Source organism: Pseudophryne corroboree, chromosome 6 (genome assembly GCF_028390025.1).
Source record: "Pseudophryne corroboree isolate aPseCor3 chromosome 6, aPseCor3.hap2, whole genome shotgun sequence".
Classification (NCBI taxonomy): Eukaryota; Metazoa; Chordata; class Amphibia; order Anura; family Myobatrachidae; genus Pseudophryne; species Pseudophryne corroboree.
The window spans coordinates 661,772,398-661,797,769 of record NC_086449.1 but is presented as its reverse complement, the minus strand read 5'-3'; the positions used below and the strand labels follow the sequence as shown (position 1 = coordinate 661,797,769).

Here is a 25,372-nt window from a genome sequence, read left to right as displayed (position 1 = left end):
CTGGAGTTATTTGCGATTTTTTGCCTGACTTGACGGACTGAATTCTAATCCATAATTCGGCTAATTTGGTCTAATCAGAGTCCCTCAGCAGGTCTTTACGTTTCACCTCCAGCTGAGTTATTACATGTGTTTCCCATTTTATACCCCCCCCCCCCCTTCCACCCCCCCCCCCCTGTTTTTATTTCGTTTAATTTTATTTGATTTTCCCCCTTTGTGTCTTTAATTGCACTTCTAAATTGGCAACGAAAAGTGGTGCAGTCGGCTAGGCCGTGACTGCTGCAACAGCGAGTCATAAAGTTTTCTTTTTTGGCAGATCCTTCAGTATAAACAATGAATAAACCTCTTAGTAATCAATCCTACCCCTCTTTTTCCCTTCAGGATGGTTTTAAGTCAATTTGACCATTTGGGTGGTTGGCCACTCTTACATTTACGGGGCGGCCAGGTTTGTGGCCTCAGAAGGGTCTCAGGCATTGTTTGGAATACAGGGTGTCAGATGGCTCGGCTGGCGCGGAATGATGTGGGGTGAGCTGAGGCGTAGGTTAGTGAGTCAGGCCAGCAAGCATGGAGTCCCTAAGGTTTTCGTTGTCCATCTAGGGGGCAGCGACTAGGGGAAGAGGACATCCTTGGAGCTGCGGTGGGCCATGATACAGGATCTGGCAAGTGTGACCGCGCAATGGACCAATTTGTGTGTTGGTTTTTTCCATGATGGTGCCGAGATTTGTGTTGGAGGGGTGTGGCGGATGGTCGCCGGATTGATGAGGCCCGGAAAATGGTGTAAGGAGCTGTGGCACAGTGGGTGCTGTCCCACGGCGGGTAGGGTGGTCCGCCACCCGAGGATACGGTGCAGAGACAGCCACCTTTTCCGGTGCGATGGAGTACATCTATCCGAGGAGGAGATGATGTTTTTTCTGGAGGATCTAGGTTTCGCTTTGCAGGAGTTAGGGTAGGTTTCTGGTGGCGGTGCGAAAGACTTTGGGGATGAGTCTTTCGCTGTTGGCGGAAAAGAACGGCAGTTTCGTATGGTAGAGAAAACTGTAGTGTTTTACAGTTTGTTGTGGTTTAGGTGCACTCACCTCCATCGACTTATGGCCGCTTGACCACCCATCCGGGAAGGCAGCGGCAGGGCACCCAGGAGCGGTGGGTAGCCACTGTGGGGGTTGAGTTGTCACCTATTACCGGTTTATGGTAAGCTTTTAGTAAATTTATAGGATTGAGTTATTTAAGTTAATTTAGATTAAGGAGCCGTTCTTTTGGGCCGCCACCATATGCCAGATGGAGCGGCATATTAAATTAATCTCTTTTTATTACAGGTTTCCTAATGGTTAGGGACAAATAAATAGCTAGCAATTTTCTGCCAAATTCAAGTCTCAGTGTCGTTATTTCTGGTTATGATTATGAATGCTTTACTTTCAAAGAAAGGGGTCCACCAAATATCACTAAGATGTTTAGAAGAGAGTATTGACTGCATAGGAGAGAAAAGAGTTAAACATCTGGGGAGGGGTGGACCTAGCTGTTAGGAAAGTACAGCCTTTAAGGGGAGGGCTTGATATATATAGGGAAGGCGAGGCCATTTTAAGTCTCTTGGTGATTTGGTTTCCCTCCCTCCCGCCCTGGTAGTTGGAGATTGTGGCACGTGGTGCTTTGGCTCTAAGTTGTTGGCTGTTTTCGTTGGCTATTTATTGGCGGAAAAGAACGGCAGTTTCGTATGGTAGAGAAAACTGTAGTGTTTTACAGTTTGTTGTGGTTTAGGTGCACTCACCTCCATCGACTTATGGCCGCTTGACCACCCATCCGGGAAGGCAGCGGCAGGGCACCCAGGAGCGGTGGGTAGCCACTGTGGGGGTTGAGTTGTCACCTATTACCGGTTTATGGTAAGCTTTTAGTAAATTTATAGGATTGAGTTATTTAAGTTAATTTAGATTAAGGAGCCGTTCTTTTGGGCCGCCACCATATGCCAGATGGAGCGGCATATTAAATTAATCTCTTTTTATTACAGGTTTCCTAATGGTTAGGGACAAATAAATAGCTAGCAATTTTCTGCCAAATTCAAGTCTCAGTGTCGTTATTTCTGGTTATGATTATGAATGCTTTACTTTCAAAGAAAGGGGTCCACCAAATATCACTAAGATGTTTACAATAGGTGAAATTGTAACACATACACATTCAACTGAAACCAGTTTGTCCGTGTTTTATTCAGTTGTTTCTTTTTATCAGCTTATTGTGTTAGGTAGCAGACATTACGCTGAATATTCCTCCGAGATTTCAGTGTAACATTTATGGAGCACTGTCATCGTGGTAAGAGTACAGTGTTATTTGGCTATTAATCTTAATCTTTGTATTTAAATCAGAAGTTCCCAAACGCTGTCCTTAAGGCACTCTAACGGTCCAGGGTGGTCATTCCGAGTTGATTGCTAGCTGCATTTGTTTGCAGTGCAGCGATCAGGCTAAAAACGGCAGTTCTGCGCATGCGTATGTGGCGCAATGCGCACACACGACGTACGGGCACAATGAACAATGTAGTTTTGCACAGGGTATAGCGATGCATATCAGTCGCACTGCTTGCCGCAGAGTGATTGACATAAAGTGGGCGTTTCTGGGTGGCAACTGACCGTTTTCAGGGAGTGTTCGGAAAAACGCAGGCGTGCCAGGGAAAACACAGGCGTGGCTGGGCGAACGCTGGGCCGGTTTGTGACGTCAAATCAGAAACTGAATAGTCTGAAGTGATCGCAAGCGCTGAGTAGGTTTTGAGCTACTCTGAAACTACACAAATTTTTTTTGCAGGCGCTCTGCGATAAAAACATTCGCACTTCTGCTAAGCTAAAGGGAACACCTGTACCGGGCCCTTAGTGCCCATCAGGTATGTGAGCCATCTTGTCCAAATAGAGCAGCGAGCTATAGGCGGTGTGAGCGCAGCCTCAGAGCATACCTCCCAACATGACCCTCTCCAGGAGGGACAGAATGCTCTGCTCCTGGGCTTCCCTCTTAATTTATGATTGCCTGCACCTGTGCTGAAACACCTTTCTTATCCATCAACCTGTTCAACACAGGTGCCGGCAATCATACAGTAAGAGGAAAGTCCAGAAGCAGAGCATTGTGTCCTTCCTGGAGAGGGTCATGTTGGGAGGTATGTCAGAGTAACAGGAACATCTCACACACAGTGGCTGTGCGGCACGAGTGTGCACCCACTATTCCGGGGCGAACTCTTTTGCAGCTAGTTATGGGACATGGCAGCAGCTCCGATTGCCAAGATTCTCATGCCCTGCGCAGACCTCTTCTTTTGGGCTGTGAGGGCCACATGGTACCTGCTGTGCGGTGTTCGTGTCTGGATACTGGAGAGTGACGCACAGGTGAGTCTCTCCCCGGGGTAAGAGTGGATTGGTGAGGGGATACAGGGCTTTGGGATGGGGTGAGGAAGCTGGGAATGCAGCACAGAGTCATTGTGGAGAGACAGACTGTGGGGTGTGTGGGAGGAAGGAGAGAGGGAGATAAAGACGGTGGGGTGTGTGTGGGAGGAAGGAGAGCTATACATATTTATATATGTGTGTATAGATAAACTAATATATATTTATTTATAAACCGTTTCTTATGTAGTGCAGCAAATTCCAATATAATCTGAGGGGGACCCAGAGATATCACTGTACTGAGCCCCAAGATTTCTGTTGCCGGTCCTGCATGTACTACGATTGGGAATGGTAACCTGAAGCACAAATGTGGTGCACTGATTGGGGGTCCTTATGTTAAAAGTTGACACCCCAAAAACCTAAAAAAACTTGTGTCGACCATTCTCATGTCAACCTTATTCAAGTCAACCTTTTGGGGTCAACCTAGACTCTATCAACTTTTTACTGCCGGCCTAATGAACCATACACAGCTTTCACTATGCCATTTAACTACAGCTCTGTATAGAATGGGTGGGGAACCTACTTCAGTTTCAGGAAGTCCAGTGGTCAGGAAGTCAGGAGAGGGGTATAGAATGCAAAGATCACAGGTGAGGGCTATGGCAGCGCTCTGAATTGGGGAAGGCAGTGGTCCGAGACAGCAGAGGCAGAACTCTGGGAGGCAACGGAGTCAGCTGCCGCCGGGCTCCTGCTTTGAAGCGGAGCACCTCTCCTCCTGTTACGTGTGTTCAGCGACATGAATCAATTAAGTTAAATGACAGCAGCTGGTATCTCTTCTGTGGCCGACTTCCCCACTAGTCACTGCACCTTACAAATCGCACTCTCTTTATTATAGATATACTGGAAGCAGACACTTTACTGATGAAGCTATTTGCTCCTATAAAGGAAGCATGAGAATTCTAACTATATGAAGTTATTTCTTAGACAATTACAAGTAACTTCATATACTGTAGTTAGAATTCTCATACTTTCTATGCAAGAGCAAATATCTCCATCAGTAAGGTGCATGTTTCCAGTGTAATAGGTTGTGGGTTTTTTAACCCTGGATTATGTCACTTGCAAATTAATTGTCAGAGAAATAATCAGCATTGTGAGTGACTGAGCAGATCTATGTAGTGTGTGGCTGGACCCTATATAGATCTGCCTAGTTACAACGGTTTTGTAGTAGCTTCATATAGTTAGAATCTGCAGGCTTGCTATGCAGGAGCAAACATGTGTGTGTGTGTGTGTGTGTGTGTGTGTGTGTGTGTGTGTGTGTGTGTGTGTGTGTGTGTGTGTGTAACTGTATATATATATATATATATATATATATAGGGGGCACCAACATTTTTCTTGCCTCCGGGCAACTGGGACAAACTTACGCCACTGCGAGACAGTAAAGTGCAGGGCTGGAGAAGGGTAGAAGGCTGAGTCCAGCTAGAGAGTGCTGGTGGCTGTCCAAGGTGGAGAGGGCTCTAAGCCAAGAAAGCAGGGCAGCAGAGTGCAGTGCAGGGGCCACATCCTTTTTGAGAGCAGTGGACCATGTTTAGTAGAGTGCAGGCAGTCAATGCACATAGTGGCAGTGAGAGTGGTCCAAGTCCATATCCAAGCTCCAGCTGCTGGGATTGCAAGATGGCATCTGTAGCTTGCACGTCCTCACCAGAGCTTGTCAGGATCTGTGTGGAGGAGCTTAAAGGGGAGCTCACACACAAAGGGGGCTGCCAGCAAGTGTAGCACAGTCTACCATGGGTGCAGGTGACTGCAGGGAAAAATTAGATGATGTTGGTTTGACTGAGGTGCGTCCACCATTGTGGGCATGTCTCCGTAGTGATAAAGGGCCTGGATCAGAAGAGGGTTCCAGTGGGAGTGAGGTTCTTGGGTTTTGACAAGAGTGAGATGATTAGTGGAGCAGGGTACAGATCCAGTGCAAGGGCCTCTCCAGGTAAAATATTGTTGAGTCCAGACAATGATGAGCTGGACCCGCCTTGTATGCTTAGGTCAGCATATGTGTTGCTATGTAATGCATATTTATTTTGGGAGCTGTGCTTGTCCTTTCTTTAAATTGTCTTTTCAATAGCACTACTAATTCGAGTAATATCTCCCCACAATCTGAAGCCACCGTTATTGGACCTTCTGGGGAAGTTCTTTTTGAGGGTTGGTGCTTAGCCTTGCAACCATGGTAGCACGCAGGTTGGGCGTTCACACTGAACAATCTGGCTGATAAGTCATTCTGATTCAGTAGGAAACGACATATCGGCCCAAGATTGCTCTAGTGTGTACGCGACTTTAGAGAAAATTTCTTACAAAATGGTAAATAATCCACAGATCTAAATCTTTATCAATAATAAAAATACACGGCTACACAGATCAAAGGGATATGTGCAGCTCTTTACAGAACTAAGGTTATTCATTTTGGGGCAGCCTTAAAAAAAATCAAAGAAAAAAAATCTAACACTAGTCTATGCTGCAAACATATAGTAGTGAAACCTGCAGTATTGAATCCCCCTGTCATAAAGGGGGTCATTCAGACCCGATCGCTGCTGTGCGTTTTCGTGTCTGAACAGTGCATGGACCGGCACCGCAATGCGCAGGCGCGAGGCCCCGCAAGCGACGGGGAGTGGCGGACTGCGATGGGATAGAAGACGAAAGCTATCGCACCGGCGATCGCAAGAAGATTGACAGGAGGAGGCCATTTGTGGGAGTCAACTGACCGTTTCCAGGGAGTGTCCGTGAAAATGCAGGTATGTCCAGGTGTTTAAAGGGAGGGTTCCTGATGTCAGCTCTGGGCCGGATCATCGCACTGGAAGAGTAAGTCCTGATCTGTTTTTGTTTGTGCAGCTTTCTGCACAAGCGATTGCACCCCTGCACAGCGATTTCCCCCTCCCCCTGTAGGCAGCGACTACCTGATCGAAGGGATGCAAAACACGCACCCTAGCGATCAGGTCTGAATTATGCCCAGTTTCACTTGTCACTAGCTTGTGAAGCATATAACTGAATTACCGGAATACATATAATATCCTGGCAGACAGGATGCCAGCTGTCAGTATACAGACAGCTGCATCCCGTCTGTCGAAATCCCAGCAATGACTCTTCTTGCGGGCTTGCTTCGCTCGCTACAGGTTATATTCCAAATTGGTTGGTGGCGTGTGGATCCACCAACTGAGTGGGAATAATCCGCATTTGTCGGGATTCCAACGTGGCGGCATTTCAACAGCTGTCGGGATTCCAGCGTTGGTCTCCAGAGCACCAGGATCTCGACAGCCAGGATATTAACTGCATCCTAGGATATTAACTGCATCCTGAATTACCATGCGGAGGCATTTTTTGTGTGTCTGATTATGCAAGGAAATACAGCCTTGGTCTGAACAGAATGGAGATGTGTTATTAGTCATAAAATACCACATTGCTATGATTTGGCCTGTGCTGACATCCTTCTAATCAGAGCATTAAGCATGACGGTGTAAGGATAGTTTTACAAGCTATGTCCCATCTAATACTATCCATCCATCTCTCTTGGGGGAAATTGGTCTGTTAGTAAATGAATGAAATTAAATTTAAAGGGAAATTCACTTAGCTGCAGTAAGTTACCACAGGCTAAATGAAGCGGCGGGGCAATTAAATTGGTCCTGAAGGCTGCAGCCTGGGTAGGCTCAAAAAGAAATCTGTATTAAATAGCCTGTTTTGGGGGACTCTAATTGACTAGCCACCCATTTTCACCCATGGTTAATTACTGCATTCAATTTAATTCTCCAGGTAGTAAAACCAGCATTTTTTAGAAAAAGTTACTTAAAGTAATATTCATATTGGGAAACTGCCTAAGGGAATATAAGATCAGTATGTCTACTTATACATTGCTTCATGGTGAAAGAGATGAACTAAATTACTTTAGAAACAAGGTATACCAGTTTAAAAAAATCAGTTAATCTAATTTATATTTACTACAATTAGTTCCTTGAGAACTACTAATGAATTAGCAATTATCAGATGTTTAAGTTTTGTTTACCTTTTGCTATTCTGTCCTCAATATTATATAACTACTCCACAGGGCTGTTTCTAGACAATTCCACCATATTAAGCCCCACATAGTAATGCCCCTTGCACCATATTATGCATGTGATACATTATGCCCTACAGTAAGGTTCGCATTGTTTTAAATTACCTGCTTGTTGCCAGGGGTTTCATGATCTGGGTTCCATGGTCTTTGCAGGGATGTAATGCTCATTGCCAAGGGCTTCATTCTCTGGATGTCATGCTAGTTGCCAGGGGGGTGTAATGCTCGTTGATAGCGGTTTCTATGCTCTGGGTGTCATGCTCATTGTCAGGGGTGTAATGCATTTTGCCAGGAGTTTTATGGTCTGGGGGTCATGCTCGTTGCCAGGGTTTTGTAATGCTCCTTGCCAGGTATTTAATGTTCGTTGGCGCCAGACAGCACTGCTATTACCTGCTCCCCCTCCTCCCATAGTACTCTACTTGCTGGGTGGAGTTTCGCAAAATGACATCGTTGTGTGTGACGTCACAATGTAACTGCGTCATTTCACAAAACTCCGCCCCGCGAGCGGAGTACTATGGGCGGGGAGGAGGGGTAGCAGGTAATAGCAGCCAGCAGGTGTCATGGCGGGCAACCTGTGTGATCACACGGCTCGCTCGCCAGTAGAAATGGCACTGCTACTGCATTGGGATAGTAAATTATTTTTCTCTTAAGTCCAAGAGGATACTGGGGTCCACATTAGTACCATGGGGGTATAGACGGGTCCACTAGGAGCCTTGGGCACTTTAAGAAATCAATAGTGTGCACTGGCTCCTCCCTCTATGCCCCTCCTACCAGACTCAGTTTAGAAAATGTGCCCGGAGGAGCCGATCACACTTTGGAGAGCTCCTCAAGAGTTTTCTACCTTTATTTTAAATGTTTGTTATTTTCAGTCAGGACTGTTTTGGCAGCAGCCTGACTGCTACGTGGGACTTAGGGGGGAGAACGGCCAAACTTCCTTAGAGTTAATGGTCCCGTTTCCCTGCTGACAGGACACTGAGCTCCTGAGGGAGCCATTCGCAAGCCACACCATGGGGCAGCGTTCCTTTCCGCAGCATGCCGCCACCCCCTAACAGAGCCATAAGACAGAAGAGTGGTGAGTACAGCGCCGGCGTCCCAGTTAGCAGGTTGCCGGCGCGAATGGCGGCACAAGGGTAGGAGCGCAGCTCTGAGTGCAGGCTGCGCTCCAGGGGGCTCAGGAAGACATTTCATATAGGGTGTCCCACTGCAGAGGGGTGCGCTGAGCCACTACTGTTACCCACACTGGCTACAGACATAACAGGAGTTTTAACCCGCTGTTATTCATAAAAATTACCTCAGGTCAGTATAAAAAAGTGGGAAGCCAAGCGCCATTAAGGGGGCGGGGCTTCACTATGAGAGGATCCTGCAGCTCACCAGCGCCATTTTCCCTCTGCAGCTCACACTGAAAACGCTGGCAGGGAAGCTCAGCTCCCCACAAAAGGGGGGGGGGACGGACGGTATTAAGAGTATAAATACTCTATTAGGGGTACTTAGTCTGCACCCAGCTTACATTATTATTGGCTAAAGGGGCGCCATGTGGCTGGCTTCCTCATAACTCTGTGTCTCCCTGGGGGGATCTGTGGGTTAATTGTGCTTAACCTGTATTCTCCTGTGTGTGTGTGTGTGTGTGTGTGTGTGTGTGTGTGTGTGTGTGTGTGTGTGTGTGTGTGTGTGTGTGTTTGTGGGTGTGTAAGGAGGTGTTCCTGCAGGTTGTTACTATTCCCCTGTTGGACCATAATACACTGTACTCAGTACACATTCTCAGATTGTGGGTCTGACCCTGCATGGTTGGATTCCAAAAAAGGAGGATGATTTTTGATATTGATAATAAATCATCTCGTAATGAGACGCATTATTTAAGTATGTGGAGGACCTGATGAATAGAGATCCAGCTCCCACGCCAGCGCCTCAAACCCCTACCATTGGTCCCCAAATGTGTACACTGGCCCAAATCTTGCAGGCTGACACTGATGGCGATGCCTCAGATGCAGGGGATGGTGTGGATATAGGGGGCGATTCAGCTCTGGCTCAAGGGGGTGCAATCTCTGATAGAAGCTGTTAGAGATGTATTGCAGATTCCTATTAGGTGACAGTAGACAAGGAGGGATCTTGTGTAATGAAAAGAAGAATTCCTCAGCTAGTTTTCCTGCATCAAAAGAGTAAAATTCTCTGTTGAAGTAACAATGGTAAATCCAGTGAAAATAATTTCACATCCATAAAGAAATTGCTCATTACCTCCCTTTCCCTCAGGATAGGAAGAAATGAGGAAACCCACCAATCATAGACGCATCTGTGTCTAGATTGTCACGTAAATTTATTTAACCTGTCCCAGGCGCAGCCTCCGCAAGATTGAGACTTCTCTCAAATCCTCGTACACAGCTGCGGGGGTGGCCCAGAGACCCACTATAGTTTGTGCATGGATCTCTCGGGCTATTGCAAAATGGTCAGGTAATCTATTTGACGTGTTAGATTCCTTTATAGGGGGGAGATAATTTTACTCCTACAGCATATACAGGATTCTGCTAGCCTTATGGTGGAAGCCAAACAGAAAATTGGTTTACTCAATGCACACACCACTGCTATGGCAGTGTCAGCATGCAGGGGCTTGTGGCTACGCCAGTGGACTGCGGATGCGGATTCCAGGAAAGGCGTGGAATGCCTACCTTTCCCAGGTAAAGCCCTATTTGGAGGTGAACTGGACACGTGGATATCCAAGGCTACGGTGGTTAAGTCTACATACCTTCCTTCCGCAGCAACCCCAGTATCACTGACCTGGTTTGGGAGTGTTGTGGACTCGGGGCTTCTTCCGATGACCGGGAAGAGGAACCGCCACTGGGTCGTAGTAGAGATGGCCGGATGTAGGTCTTCCTCATGCAGAACTAAGACGGCAGGCGGGAGGCCCAGAGGAATTCTTGTAGGTCTCCTGTAAGACAAGACTTGTAGAAATAATGAAGGCTGGGGTACTGAGATATTGGAGACACTGTGGTATTGGAGGCACTGAGGTACTGGGAGTACAGGGAGTGCTGGGAGACCCTTGGAGGCACGGAGGTGTTTGGAGGCACGGAGGTGCTTGGAGGCACGGAGGTGTTTGGAGACACCGAGGTGTTTGGAGGGACGAGGTGCTTGGAGGCACGAGGTGCTTGGAGACACGGAGGTGCTTGGAGGCACGGAGGTGCTTGGAGGCACGAGGTGCTTGGAGACACGGAGGTAACTGGAGGCACGGAGGTGCTTTGAGGCGCGGAGGTGCTTGGAGGCACGAGGTGCTTGGAGGCACGAGGTGCTTGGAGGCACGGAGGTGCTTGGAGGCACGGAGGTGCTTGGAGGCACGGAGGTGCTTGGAGGCACGAGGTGCTTGGAGACACGGAGGTAACTGGAGGCACGGAGGTGCTTGTAGGCACAGGATGCTTGGAAGCACAGGTTGCTTGTAGGCACAGGATGCTTGGAAGCACAGGTTGCTTGTAGGCACAGGATGCTTGGAAGCACAGGATGCTTGCAGGGACGAGGGAGCTCTGGATCATAGCTTCCACAGGAGAAACGAAGATACTCAGGCATCGGATCTCTGCCTGGTATCTGATTTTAAATTCCCCGCCCTAGCCTGATTGGCGGAGCAGGCAGGTGACGTCAGACCTGCTCCGCCTCCTTGCCCTCGCTTGTGATGGCGGCGCCCTTGCTTCCGGGAAGCCGCCGGAGAGCAGCGCCGACCCGCCGCTGAAGCCGGAGACTGACAGGGGAAGAGAGGCGCCGGGCAGACCAGGCCACCCGCAGGGACAAGCGCGGTCGCCGCTGCCCGAGGTTCGTGACAGTACCCCCTCCTCCAGGAGTGGCCCCTGGACACTTCCCGGGCTTAGTCGGATGTCTGGAGTGGAAGATCCGAATCAGACGAGGAGCCGTTACTTCAGTAGCCCCAATCCAACTTCTCTCCTCAGGTCCATAACCCTTCCAGTCCACCAAGTACTGTAATTTTTTATGAAGATAACGAGAGTCCAGAATAGCTTTGATTTCAAACTCCGCTCCAGCTTCTGCCACTACGGACGTTGGCCTTGGGAGTGCTGAGTGGAATCGATTCAGTATGAGGGGACGGAGTAGAGAAACATGGAAGGCGTTAGGTATGCGAAGATGGGCAGGCAAACCCAGTTTACAGACCACAGGATTTAAGACTTGTAGCACAGGGTAAGGACCGATGAACCTTGGAGCGAATTTCATGGTGGGCACCTTCAACCGGAGATTCCGTGTGGACAGCCATACCCTGTCCCCAACTTTATATTGAGGTGCGGCTTGCCGTTTCTTATCTGCAAAGAACTTGTACCGAACAGAAACCTGCTTAAGATTAGCATGAACCTTTCTCCAAATTTGTCCAAAGTGTCGTAGAGTGGACGCTACAGCAGGAACCTCTATTATCGGAAGGCTTGGAAATTCCGGAACACGGGGATGGAACCCGTAGTTGACGAAAAATGGTGATTCCCCAGTGGAAGAATGAAACAAATGGTTATGGGCAAACTCCGCCCAAGGCAACAACTCCACCCAGTTGTCCTGTGAAGGAGAGAGATACAACCGAAGAAAAGTCTCTAGATCTTGATTGACTCGTTCCGTTTGTCCATTTGTTTGGGGATGATAAGCCGACGAAAACTTAAGTTTAATGTGTAGAGTTGAACAAAGGGCTTTCCAAAACCTGGCGGTGAACTGTACTCCACGGTCAGAAACAATCTCTTGTGGCAACCCATGCAAACGAAAATGTTCTCGGATAAACAATAGAGCCAGTTTCGGTGCTGTCGGAAGACCAGTCAAGGGCACAAAGTGTGCCATCTTCGAAAAACGGTCAACGATAACCCAAACGGTGTTGCAACCCTTGGAACAGGGCAAGTCAGTGATGAAGTCCATGGAAATGTGAGTCCAGGGTCTCACAGGGATAGGCAGAGGACGAAGTAACCCTGCAGGAGGCAGACGAGGAGATTTATGTTGTGTACATTGGGGACACGAATTAACGCAATCTTGTACATCCTTCCTCATGGTGTTCCACCAGTAAGACCTTTGCAGAAACTTGTACATCTTCTGAGCGCCGGGATGACCGGAAAACTTGGAGTTATGGACCCACCGTAGTATTCCTGGGCGGAATCTAGCTGGTACGGACATTCTTCCAGGAGGAGGAGCTGGAGTAGTTAAAGCAGCAGAGACAGAAACTGGATTCAGAATTAAACCCCGCTCCGGAGGTTCATCCTCGTCTGTGGGAACCTGTGAACGGGAAAGCGCATCTGCTTTAATATTGAGAGTCCCGGCACGGTACTTGATAATGAACGAGAATCGGGAAAAGAAAAGTGCCCATCTCGCCTGGCGAGGATTCAAACATTGTGCGGATTTGATGTACAGTAAATTCTTGTGATCCGTGTAGATGGTAAACACATGTTTAGCCCCTTCTAGAAGATATCTCCATTCTTCCAAGGCAGATTTGATTGCCAAGAGTTCCTGGTCTCCAATAGAGTAATTTCGTTCGGCTGGAGAGAATTTACGAGAGTGGAAGCCACACGGATGTAATTTCTTATCAGAGGAATGCTGGGAGAGGACAGCCCCCACCCCGACTGAAGATGCATCAACTTCTAAGAAGAAGGGTTCCTCGAAATTTGGTTGTTGGAGAACTGGAGCCGTCGTGAAAGCTAACTTTAAGCGAGAAAAAGCTACAATGGCTTCCGGAGGCCACAAACTAGGATTAGAACCCTTTCTCGTCAGGGCAGTAATGGGTGCAACAATGGTGGAGAAACCTTTAATGAATTTCCTGTAGTAGTTCGCAAAGCCCAGGAACCTTTGTATTGCTTTCAGGGAAAGAGGCTGAGTCCAATCACGAATGGCCGACAACTTTTCCGGATCCATGCGAAGCTCCGTCCCCGAGATGACATAACCGAGGAACGGAATAGATGTTACTTCAAAGGTACATTTGGAAAGCTTGGCGTAGAGATGATTCTCTTGTAAACGGTGTAGCACCTCTTTGACTTGAGTCCTGTGTTCGACAAGATTCTTGGAAAAAATCAGTATGTCGTCCAGATATACCACAACGCTCTGATACAGCATATCACGAAAGATTTCGTTGACGAATCCCTGGAAAACCGCGGGAGCATTACTAAGACCAAACGGCATCACCAAGTATTCGTAATGCCCATCTCGGGTATTAAAGGCAGTCTTCCATTCATCCCCCTCTCGGATGCGTATAAGATTATAAGCTCCTCTCAAGTCGAGTTTTGAAAAAATGCGGGCACCACGAACCCTATCAAATAACTCTGTGATTAGTGGCAAGGGGTATTTATTCTTAATAGTAATGTCGTTTAGGCCGCGGTAGTCGATGCATGGTCTCAACCCCCCGTCCTTTTTCTTCACGAAAAAGAAGCCTGCACCAGCAGGGGAGGAAGAGGGGCGAATGAATCCCTTGAGCATATTGGACTTAATATACTCCGACATGGCTTGAGTCTCGGGAAGAGACAGAGGATATGTGCGACCACGAGGTGGCGTCTTCCCTGGGACAAGGTCAATAGGGCAGTCCCAAGGCCTGTGAGGTGGTAACAGGTCAGCAGCTTGTTCCGAAAATACGTCCTTGTACCCTTGATATGCCTCCGGAATGTGCTCTTCATCCGTTTTGGAGGTAACACGGAGCGGACAAACAGGAGTAAGACAATTAGTGTGACAAAAGGAACTCCAGGACAGAATTTGTGACGACTTCCAATCGATGTGGGGGTTATGACTTTTCAGCCAAGGCATTCCAAGAACCAGATCATGGGGCATTTCTGGGATTACCAAGAGTTCCAAATCTTCCTGATGTAGAGCCCCGACCCGCAGCTTAACTGGCCCCGTGCGCCACATTATGAGACCTTTGGAAATTCTAGTCCCGTTGATAGCCGTCAGTGAAATTGGCCGCTCGATAGGCCGTAACTTTAAACCCAAACTTTGGGCACAGAAGGAAGAAACGAAGTTCCCTGCAGCTCCGGAATCCAATAGGGCTTCACAAGACCTGGAGACTGAATTGGAGACTAGAGTTACTGGAAGCAAGCAGTCCGAAGTTGGAGAAGCTTTTGTCGTAACTCCCAGCTTGACTCCTCCGGAACAAGCTAGGTCTGCCCGTTTCCCGGACGGACTTTACAAGATTTAAGAAAATGATCTGCGGCTCCACAGTAAAGGCAGAGTTTACCCTCACGACGACGCTGTCGTTCTTCCGGAGACAGTCGGGAGCGGTTAATTTGCATGGGCTCATCTGAGCTAGGTGAGGCCACCGGCCTAGGAGTAGGATTCCGGAACCTGGAACGATCCGAACGGTTACGTTCTCTTCCACGCTCCTGCATCCGAAGATCCACCTTGACGCAAAGGGAAATCAAATCTTCTAATGGATCCGGCAGATCTCTAGTAACCAGCTCGTCTTTCAGCCGGTCGGAAAGACCGTTCCAGAAGGCAGCTCTCAGGGCATCATTATTCCAGCGTAGTTCGGAAGCAATGGTCTGGAAATGAACCACGTACTGGCCCACGGAACGGGCGCCCTGCCGAACACGGAGCAAATCGGAAGAAGCAGTGGTCATTCTGCCGGGCTCGTCGAAAATCCTTCGAAAGGACGAGATGAAGTTGGTGTAGTTGGAAACCATGGGATCAGATCGTTCCCATAATGGAGACACCCAATCCAAAGCAGAACCTTCCAACAGAGAAATAATATATGCTACCTTGGACCGGTCTGTAGGAAAGTTGTGTGCAAGTAGCTCGAAATGTACCTCGCACTGGTTCAAGAAACCACGACAATTTTTGGGATTCCCATTATAGCGGGACGGAGTAGGCAACTGAAGGCGTGGAGTGACACCGGCCGATGGTTGAACATTGCTGGCAACGGCAACTGGTGCGACTGCTGGAACAGGAGCCGGAATTACTGAGGCCAGAGACGCCTGAATCTGATCCAGACGCCCGGACAACTGCTGGAGGTACTGCATCACCTGACCTTGTGCTGCTTCCTGACTTTGCACTCGAGAAGCCAGGTTCTGGATGGCACTAGAGTCCGTGTTCCGATCCCCCGAGTCCATGAGGCCTGAGTATACTATCACTGACCTGGTTTGGGAGTGTTGTGGACTCGGGGCTTCTTCCGATGACCGGGAAGAGGAACCGCCACTGGGTCGTAGTAGAGATGGCCGGATGTAGGTCTTCCTCATGCAGAACTAAGACGGCAGGCGGGAGGCCCAGAGGAATTCTTGTAGGTCTCCTGTAAGACAAGACTTGTAGAAATAATGAAGGCTGGGGTACTGAGATATTGGAGACACTGTGGTATTGGAGGCACTGAGGTACTGGGAGTACAGGGAGTGCTGGGAGACCCTTGGAGGCACGGAGGTGTTTGGAGGCACGGAGGTGCTTGGAGGCACGGAGGTGTTTGGAGACACCGAGGTGTTTGGAGGGACGAGGTGCTTGGAGGCACGAGGTGCTTGGAGACACGGAGGTGCTTGGAGGCACGGAGGTGCTTGGAGGCACGAGGTGCTTGGAGACACAGAGGTAACTGGAGGCACGGAGGTGCTTTGAGGCGCGGAGGTGCTTGGAGGCACGAGGTGCTTGGAGGCACGAGGTGCTTGGAGGCACGGAGGTGCTTGGAGGCACGGAGGTGCTTGGAGGCACGGAGGTGCTTGGAGGCACGAGGTGCTTGGAGACACGGAGGTAACTGGAGGCACGGAGGTGCTTGTAGGCACAGGATGCTTGGAAGCACAGGTTGCTTGTAGGCACAGGATGCTTGGAAGCACAGGTTGCTTGTAGGCACAGGATGCTTGGAAGCACAGGATGCTTGCAGGGACGAGGGAGCTCTGGATCATAGCTTCCACAGGAGAAACGAAGATACTCAGGCATCGGATCTCTGCCTGGTATCTGATTTTAAATTCCCCGCCCTAGCCTGATTGGCGGAGCAGGCAGGTGACGTCAGACCTGCTCCGCCTCCTTGCCCTCGCTTGTGATGGCGGCGCCCTTGCTTCCGGGAAGCCGCCGGAGAGCAGCGCCGACCCGCCGCTGAAGCCGGAGACTGACAGGGGAAGAGAGGCGCCGGGCAGACCAGGCCACCCGCAGGGACAAGCGCGGTCGCCGCTGCCCGAGGTTCGTGACACCCAGCTAGAAAAACCTACTCTGCTCCAACTCTGCAGTCCTTTCGGATGGCAAATTTTAAAGGCAAATCTGAGAGTTCTTCTACAGCCTTCAAAGGCAATAGATATAAACCCAGAAAACCAGCAGCTGCAGGTTCTCAGGAACAGGCCTCTGGGTCTTCTTCCTCTAAGCTTCAGCATGACGGTGGACCGCACTGCCTGGAAGACAGGCAGGTGGGAGCCCAGTTATGTTATTTCAGTCACATATGGGCAACATCATGCCAGGATCCCTGGGTCAAAGATCTTATCTTACAGGGATACAGACTGGAGTTTCAGGAACTCCCACCCCCTAGCTTCTCCAGAAGCAAGTTTGACTTTACAGGCAGCAATTCAAAAACTGGTACTGACTCAGGTCATTGTTCCAGTTCCACTTCACCTACAAAACAAAGGGTTTTATTCCAACCTGTTTGTAGTACTCAAGTCACTGAACCCGTACTTACGGGGGTTCAAATTCAAGATGGAGTCTCTGTTATGCACACCAGTGCCAGCAGGAATGTACTGGTGTCTGAACGGAGAGGGATGCAAAACAAATGAACTCACAGACAGACTGGGGAATATGACATTACATACATAGAAGGTGATAGGGTAACAAAATAAACACAAAGTGAACAGAGAAGCCCAAAGGCTAAGAAACTGGGTGTCCCCCTAGTATTAGGAATGCTCAGATGGAAAGAAGCGAGATGTTGTGATTTAATACGTAGAGAACCCGAAATGCTGTTGCTAAGGGCAACAGCAAAACCCTAAAGGGTTACCAACGGGTGTGGCAGTAAACTCCTTGGTCAGAGATGGAGTAATAGACACAAGGAGAGTCTCCACAATCCTAGTCCTCACTTGCAGTGCACTGGTTCAGCTTACTGCCACTAAACTGACACCTGAACACCTTGCACAGTGAGAAAGGATTTTGCCAGGCAAGTCTGAGAATACAGCCGCAAACCTGCTAGGTTCACAGAGTAGCAAAAGAACCCCAGCAGGTTAAACGACTGACTCCAGTCTTACTGCTAGGTCTGGATTGGCAGAGTGTAATACCAAATCCCAAGGCCTATTTGCAGTAAGCAACAAACAAATACAAAGTTTACACAGTACTAGCTAGCTTTCAGGAACTAACTAACCAACAAAGATTCAGCAGCATCTGCCTAACCTGAGAAGAGGGTTTATATAGCAGGTGCTGTCCACGCCCCACTCAGACCTCACAGACTGTGAGCACAAAAACCAGCACCGGATCCCCTGCCGTGCACAGAGCCTGTAACCACTGCACAGCGAAAGACCCGAACCGGAGTATCAGCTACGCTCAGGTTACTCCGCTAGCACTTGTCTCCCGGTTGCCATGACGACGTGGCAGCACAGAGCAGGAGACCCTAACAGTCTCTGAGAGCGGTGATCTCAGGTCTGGAGGAAAAGGGAAATTCTTGGTGTCTCCGGGCATCAAGGATGCATACCTTCATGTTCCGATTTGGCCGCCTCATCAGGCTTATCTAAGATTTGCATTACTGGACTGTCACTTACAGTTCCAGGCCCTACAATGGGACCTCTCCACAGCACTGAGGATGTTCACCAAGGTAATGGCAGATGTGATGTTTCGCCTCCGCATGCAAGGAGTGAACATAGTACCATGCCTGGATGACCTGCTGGTCAAGGCACCATCCATGGAGAAGCTGTTGCACAACATTGTCCTATGAACTTGATTACTCCAGGCTCATGGGTGGATTCTGAACCTGCCAAAATCTCACCTGGAACCGACACGGAGGCTTCCGTTCTTGGGAATAGTACTGGATATGGAGGCACAGAAGGTGCTCCTTCCAATGGAAAAGGCATGGGTGAGCCAGTCAATGGTGCGGGATGTTCTAAATCCAACCCGGATAGCGGTGCATCTCTGCATTCGGCTTCTGGGGAAGATGGTAGCTTCTTTTGGAGCTTTGCAGTACGGAAGGTTTCATGCAATGCCCTTCCAGCTGGATCTGTTGAACAAATGGTCCAGATCGCATCTTCACATGCACCAGAGGATACATCTTTCACCAAGAGCCAGGTTTTCCCTTCTGTGGTGGCTTCAGACGTCTCACCTGACCGAGGGTTGACAGTTCAGGATTCAAAATTCGATTCTGCTAACCACAGACGCAAGCCTCAGAGGTTGGGGAGCAGTCTCCCAGGGAAAACAGTTCCAAGAAAAATGGTCAAGTCAGGAAACTATTCTTCCGATCATCGTTCTGGAACTAAGGGCCATGTACAACGCCCTTCTACAGGCAGCGCATCTTCTTCAAGATCAAGTCATTCAAGTTTAGTCGGACAACGTGATGGCAGTAACATACATACACCGACAGGGTGGAACGAAGAGCAGAGCAGCACTGTCAGAGGTAACAAGAATTCTCCTCTGGGCAGAAAGACATGCAGTGGCGCTGTTGGCAATCTTCATTCCGGGAGTGGACAACTGGGAAGCGGACTTCCGCAGCAGATACGACCTCCACCCAGGATAGTGGGGTCTTCACCCGCAGGTGTTCGAGTCTTTGACACATCGGTGGGGGACTCCACTAATAAACATGATGGCCTCTTGTCTCAACAAAAGGCTCCAGCGGTATTGTTCCAGGTCGAGGGTCCCACAAGCAGTGGTGGTGGATGCTGTGGTGACTCCATGGGTCTACCAGATGGTTTACATGTTTCCACCTCTTCCATTGATCCCAAGAGTTCTCAAAAAAATAAAAAGGGAGAAGGTTCAAGCAATTCTCATTGCTCCGGACTGGCCAAGAACTGCCTGGTACGAGGACCTTCTAGAGATGCTCCTGGAGGATCCGTGGCCTCTGCCTCTTCGCGAGGATATTCTACAACAGGGGCCATTCGTCTATCACGACTTACCATGCTAGGGTTGATGGTATGGAAGTTGAGCATCAGATTTTATCCCGGAAAGGCATTCCGAACAGGGTCATTCCAACCCTGATCCAAGCCAGGAATGGGGTAACGTCTAAACATTACCTCCATATTTAAAAAAAAATATGTCTCGTGGTGTGAAAAAAGGTAATTTCCTGCAGTGGCATTTCTACTGGGACGTTTTCTCCTTTTTCTACAGTCAGGTGTGGATGTGGGCCTACGTTTGGGCTCCTTGAAAGTCCAGATTTCAGCCTTATCCATTTTCTTCTAGAAACAATTTGCTTCCCTCCCTGAGGTTCAGACGTTCTTGAAGGGTGTTCTGCACATCCAACCGCCGCCCTTTGTGCCTCCCTCGGCACCTTGGTATCTCAACGTGGTGTTGCAGTTTTTCAGATCGGAGTGGTTTGAGCCTTTACAGGAGGTTGACATAAAGTTTCTTTTTTTTTTTTTCCAAAATGTATTTATTGAGGTTTAGAAAATACAAGCGATAGCAGATAAGGACGTAATATCCAACCGTATACAGAATCACAATAATCATCTAGTCATTCACATATAAGGTGATAGGGATCCAGCAGAAAACCTCACATTTTCCATTTTCTAATTTAAAGTGTCAGAATACACATAACAGAATGACATACAGCAAAGAAACAATGGTGTATGAGAACAACAATTGTGTTCCTGATGTAGGAGGAAGACTGAAAAAACAGTGTAACATACTAATGCATCTCCCCCTTTGGGGAGCGCTAAACCAAAAACAATAAACTAACATAAAAATAATAACAATAATAATAACAATACCTGCCGAGGCTAGGGGACTGCCGACCCATCCACGGAGACATCATCAGAGCAAGGGAAGATATGTAGATGGAAGAGATCCAGAAAAAAGTAGTAGAAGAGGGAAGACACAGAGAGCTGATGTGGGTGTCAGAGATTAGAATGATAGAGTGGAGAGAGAAGAAAAAGACGGAGAGCGGAGAGGGAGGAAGGATAAGTAGTTATGGGAGAAATATGGGAGGGTTGTCTGCCAGAAGTTGGTACCCGTACCAGGTGGTGCAATGAAAACTCTGCTTAATGGCTATTTTTGTTTGAGTGGGTAATTTATTAATAAACCGTCCCCAGCATTGAAACAACGTGGGAGTTAATATTTCCTTATTAAAGGAAGTTTCTAGCCAATCAATCGTAAATAGAAATAGCAGTCTAGAAGTAGCTAGTGTCAGCGTGGTGGGGGGGTATCAGATATCCATTGCTGAAGAATGGCTTTCCTGCCTACCGCCGAAAGGATCACAACTAATTTTGCATCCTGAGAGAGAAGGTCGTGTTGATCAAGAACATAGCCAAAGAGAGCTTAAGAGGCAGTGCATTGGAAGCGCAAGCCCACCTCGGAAGTTCCATATGTTTGTAGCTCAGCCCAGAATTTTTGGATATAGTGGCAGTGCCAAAAGCAGTGTATGAAGTCAGCCACTGGTGCAGAGCATTTTATACATTTTGCCGAGTCAGACAAACCCATCAAATGACTCCTCTTTGGAGAGATATAGGCTGTATGCAATATCTTATTGGACATTTCCTGGTATAAGCTAGCCGGGACAGTTTAAGGGAAGCCGCAAAGCTATCCATCATGGCGTCAGGGAACATGGAGGGGATTTGGGAGGACCATTTCTGTACTTGGGCTAGATCAGTGGTGGGTATATGTTCTGTGCGTATGCGGGTATATATGGTCGAAATGGAACCAGTCCCCGAGCGTAGAAGCGTATCTAGGGAATTGACAAAGTCTGATGCATTGAGGTGGGAGAGGACTGATTGTATGTAATGTGAAGCCTAAAAAAAATAGAATTCATGGCGGGGGCTAACTTCATATTTGGCTAATGTCTCTGCAAAAGTGAATATTCTCTTATTAGAGTCAAGAAGGTCACCAATGCACGTGATGCCCATGGCACGCCAGGCAGTGAAGGGGAGGAGGGCCTGCCCTTTTTGAAAATGTAAGTTCCCAACTAAAGGAAGAAACAGTGAGTGGGCATGTTGTAGCTTGAGAGATTTATGGGATAACCTCCACGCCGTAATAGTAGAGGTCAGGAGTATGTTGTCGAGGTGGAAAGTGGATATATCGGATTTATTCGCATGGAGAATGTAGCTAAGAGATAGAGGGGCACAGAGTTGGGAATCGATCGGTTATATTGCTCTATATCCGGCAGATTCACTCCATCATTCTGCACTGTTTGGGATAGTTTAAAGAAACTTATTCTGGGTCGTTTATTAGCCTAAATAAATTTAGAGATCGAGGAGTTGAGGAGAGAGACATCAGACTTTGAAAGCATGATGGGTACCATCTGCAGCACGTAGAGCAATTTGGGGAAACTAGCCATCTTAACTAGGCTACAGCGTCCCAACAGATTGAGGGGTAAGGTTTGCCACAGCGTCAGTTCCGTCTGAATTTTAGTAAGGATGGGGTGGACATTGTCAGAGTATAGTCGAGTGGGGTCGGAAGGGAGGTAGTATGTGATATGAGTAAGGGCCCAGCGGAATGGAAAAGGCGGGTCCCAGCCCACGGTTATCAGCGTCCGGAGTCTTACCGGTACGCTGGGGCCGCGGGGCTGGCTTCCTTGGTGATGTGCGGGCAGCGGCGGAGGTGGGCTGCTGCGCCAGATCCGTGGGCAGCAGTAGCGGTGGTGAGGGGGTCCGCTCGTGGCGGCAGGACGCCGCTACAGCGGGTCGCTCTTGCTGAGCCGTTTCTAGGAGACCAGGGGCAGTGAGCTTTGTAGCTTTGCAAAAAGGTCTGCATTACTGGGCGCCGCCATGTTGGAGACCAAGTTTTAAGCATAGTTCTTGTTTCCTGTTTCTTCCAGCCAATCCAGGGGAAGCTCTACCTAGTACTCTGAAGGGGGACCACTCAGGAATACCAGGCACTGTGGATATCACCAAGATGATCATCTGCATTTTCTACTGATCAACACTGGTGGAGCAATTCTATACTGCTCACTCTCACTAACTCCATTTTATATTTTCACCTTCCCTATCTCTTTATTTCAAATTTAGATAGAGATATTAACAATAAAAAAAAATAAAAATAAAAAAAAAAAAAATATTTTGTGAACAGAAGACCATACTGGTCAATATTTTAAGCAACAGAATAAATGTTAAGTTTTAGATTATTCATCTTTACATCTTCACTGTACATTATGGTTTAATATTATATTAATTTTTCAAATAAGAGTGCCCCCAAAAAGGATTTCTTTTGTCTTTTCTTTCTTATATATGTAGTTAATCTACAAAAGTATTTGGGGGCACCGCCAATAAGTAAAGTGCTTTCTAAATAATTGATTATTAGCACTGTGTATATTGGTATTTTCAGACTTATCTATATTTAGGTGTGTCTACATAGCACACAGATAGTGCGGAACTGACAAATTTCCTTATAGAAGCTCTACCTATAAAAGGGGGCTGGTTTAGGACAGGGATGCCAGTGCTTCAAGTTACAACCCTGTATTAGGTGCTTTAGCCTGTGCTCCCAGGATTCCTGCTGTATTCTGGTTCCTCCTGATCCTGCTTGGTCGGTTCTCTGTTGCTGCTGCAGCCCTGCCATTTCTAGTCTGTTACTGCCTGTGGAAGCGCTCCTGGAAAACCCGGTCCAGTAAGACTCTTTGGGCACAGTCGGCCCCGGGTCTTCAGCCTCGTCTTTCAAGCCACACTCCACAGATCTCCATCACCAGCCACGCCTTTGTACCACCGTCTCCAGCCACGTCTTCAACCACCATCCACAGTTCCACAGTTCATCATCTACAGTCTCGTCTTTCAAATCACAGTCCACAGTTCTTCGTCCCCTGCCACGTCTTTAACCATCGTGCCCCAGCTTCGGTCCTCTACCTCAGCCCTGTACATAATAAATACTTTCCATTGACTCTCAAACCCCGCCTACGTTCTTCATTGCTCCGTGTCCCATGCAAAGGAACTAATTCAAGCCCACTCATCTGGTTCATTCACAGCCTGCTACCTCCTCGGGCAAATCTCAGCTGCCGGATCCTCAGACTTTGCTAGACGTGACAATGGTTATCTGAGGGAATACGGCTAGCGCTTCCGATTTGTCATAATTGATGGAAAAACCCGCAAAGGAGGAAAAGCGTTCAATGACGTTCTGTAACGCCATAACAGATTGTCGTGGGTCGGAGGTAAAAAGGAGGATGTCGTCCGCAAACGCCATGAGCTTAATCTCCCTGTTGCCAATTCTAATACCCCGAAAGGTAGATAAATTAAGGATATACCATATGAAGGGCTCTAAAGCAATATTAAAATGGAGGGGAGAAAGGGGGCACCCCTGTCTAGTCCCCCTCTCAAGGAGAAAGGGAGGGGAGGGAATGTTATTAACCACCACCTGCGCAGTTGGGCTGGCATAGAGGGATTCAACCAGGCCGTGAAAGGTCTCGCCAAATTGTTGGTAAAGTAAGACTCTAGCAAGATGAGGCCAGGCAATCTTGTCGAAAGCCTTTTCTGCATCAAGGTTAATTAGGATGTTATCCGTAATAATATTAGTACGTGAGTAAGTGATGGCTGCTAAAGCGGTCCTAATACCCTGTACTGACTGTCTATGTTTAAGGAAGCTCATCTGCGCAGGCGATATAATGCGAGAAAGACATAGTTGCAATCTATTGGCCATCAATTTTGTGAGAATTTTAAAGTCCTGATTGAGGAGGGAAATCAGCCTGTAAGACCCAGGTAAAGAGGGGTCCTTACCCAGTTTCGGTATAACAATTATCGTGGCCTCATTGAACCTAATTGAGGTTTGTTTGGAGGTAAGAATATGATTGTAGAGAGATGTGAGAGTGGGGGCTATCTCATCACGTAGCATCTTGTAAAACTCTGCGCCAAAACCATTGGGGCCGGGGCTTTTGTTATTCGGTAAGGTTTTAATAACTTCAATAACTTCCTCAACTGTGATCAGGTTGTCTAAGGAATCCCTCTCCTCCTGAGTTAGAATAGGGAGAGCAGCCTCCTCTAGGAAAGAATGGTTAGCGTCGGGGTCATCGGGGCCTTTGGCATACAAGGATTGGTAAAAGTTCCTAAATTCAGTGCAGATAAGGTCAGGGATAGTACTCAGTGTGCCTGAACTAGTGATTGCATTAACCCAGGTACAGGATTTAGGACCCTTAATTAAGTTGGCCAGCGATTTGCCCAACTTATTGCCCCACCTGTGGTGTCTGTTCCGCTGATAGTCGTAGGAGAGTTGGGCCCGTTCCGTGAGGAATGTGTCATAAATGAGCTTGGCCGAAAGATAGGCCTCTTTGTGGGCAGGGGTGTGATGTTGGGTGTAGCTACGGTATGCATAGGGGAGAGTAGAGCTTAAGGTTTGTAATTGGGAGGAAAAAATTTTCCATTTGGCATGAGTGTAGGACATAATGTGTCCTCTAAGGACGGCTTTAGCTGCCCCCCAAAAGATTGGCGAGTCTGAATTTTTGTCATTTTTGTCTAGATAGTAATTGAGCCAGGACTGTTTGAGATGGAGCAGAAAGTCAGTGGAGTGGCATAGGTAGGAAGGAAACTGCCATCTCGGGACATTACAAGGGGATAAGTTCAATTGAACATGAAGAGATATAGGGGCATGGTCGGAGATAATGATGTTATCAATGGAGGTGTAGGTAACTTTGGGGAGGAGGTCAGCAGCAGTAAAAATATAGTAAATTCTAGAGTGAGAAGAATGGGGAAGGGAATAGAAGGGGAAGTCTTTCTGGGTGGGGTGAAGTATTCACCAGGGGTCTAGAAGATTCAGTTGGGTGCAGAAGGAGGAAAGTAGGTGAGTGAGAGGCGTAGTGGCGGCGGCACTTACCCTGGATCTGTCCATGGATGGGTCGACGACCAAGTTGAAGTCCCCACCAACTATCAAATTCTGACCACCCCAGGAGATAAGAGTTGATAAGAGATCTGCAAAGAAAGAATCAGGTAAGGTATTGGGTGCATATAGGTTAAGAAGGGTA

The 25,372-nt window shown here is 48.1% G+C and overlaps 1 protein-coding gene across 1 annotated transcript in view; it reads right to left on the bottom strand.

Moving 5' to 3' along the window:
* The window catches only part of LOC134934645 (electrogenic sodium bicarbonate cotransporter 1-like), a 365,846-nt gene extending 347,805 nt beyond the window's left edge, over nucleotides 1–18,041 (bottom strand). The window contains exon 1 of the mRNA XM_063930029.1: nucleotides 17,993–18,041. Within this exon, the coding sequence (XP_063786099.1) occupies nucleotides 17,993–18,041 (49 nt within the window). The remainder of the gene's footprint in view (nucleotides 1–17,992) is intronic.
* Nucleotides 18,042–25,372: the final 7,331 nt, after the last annotated feature.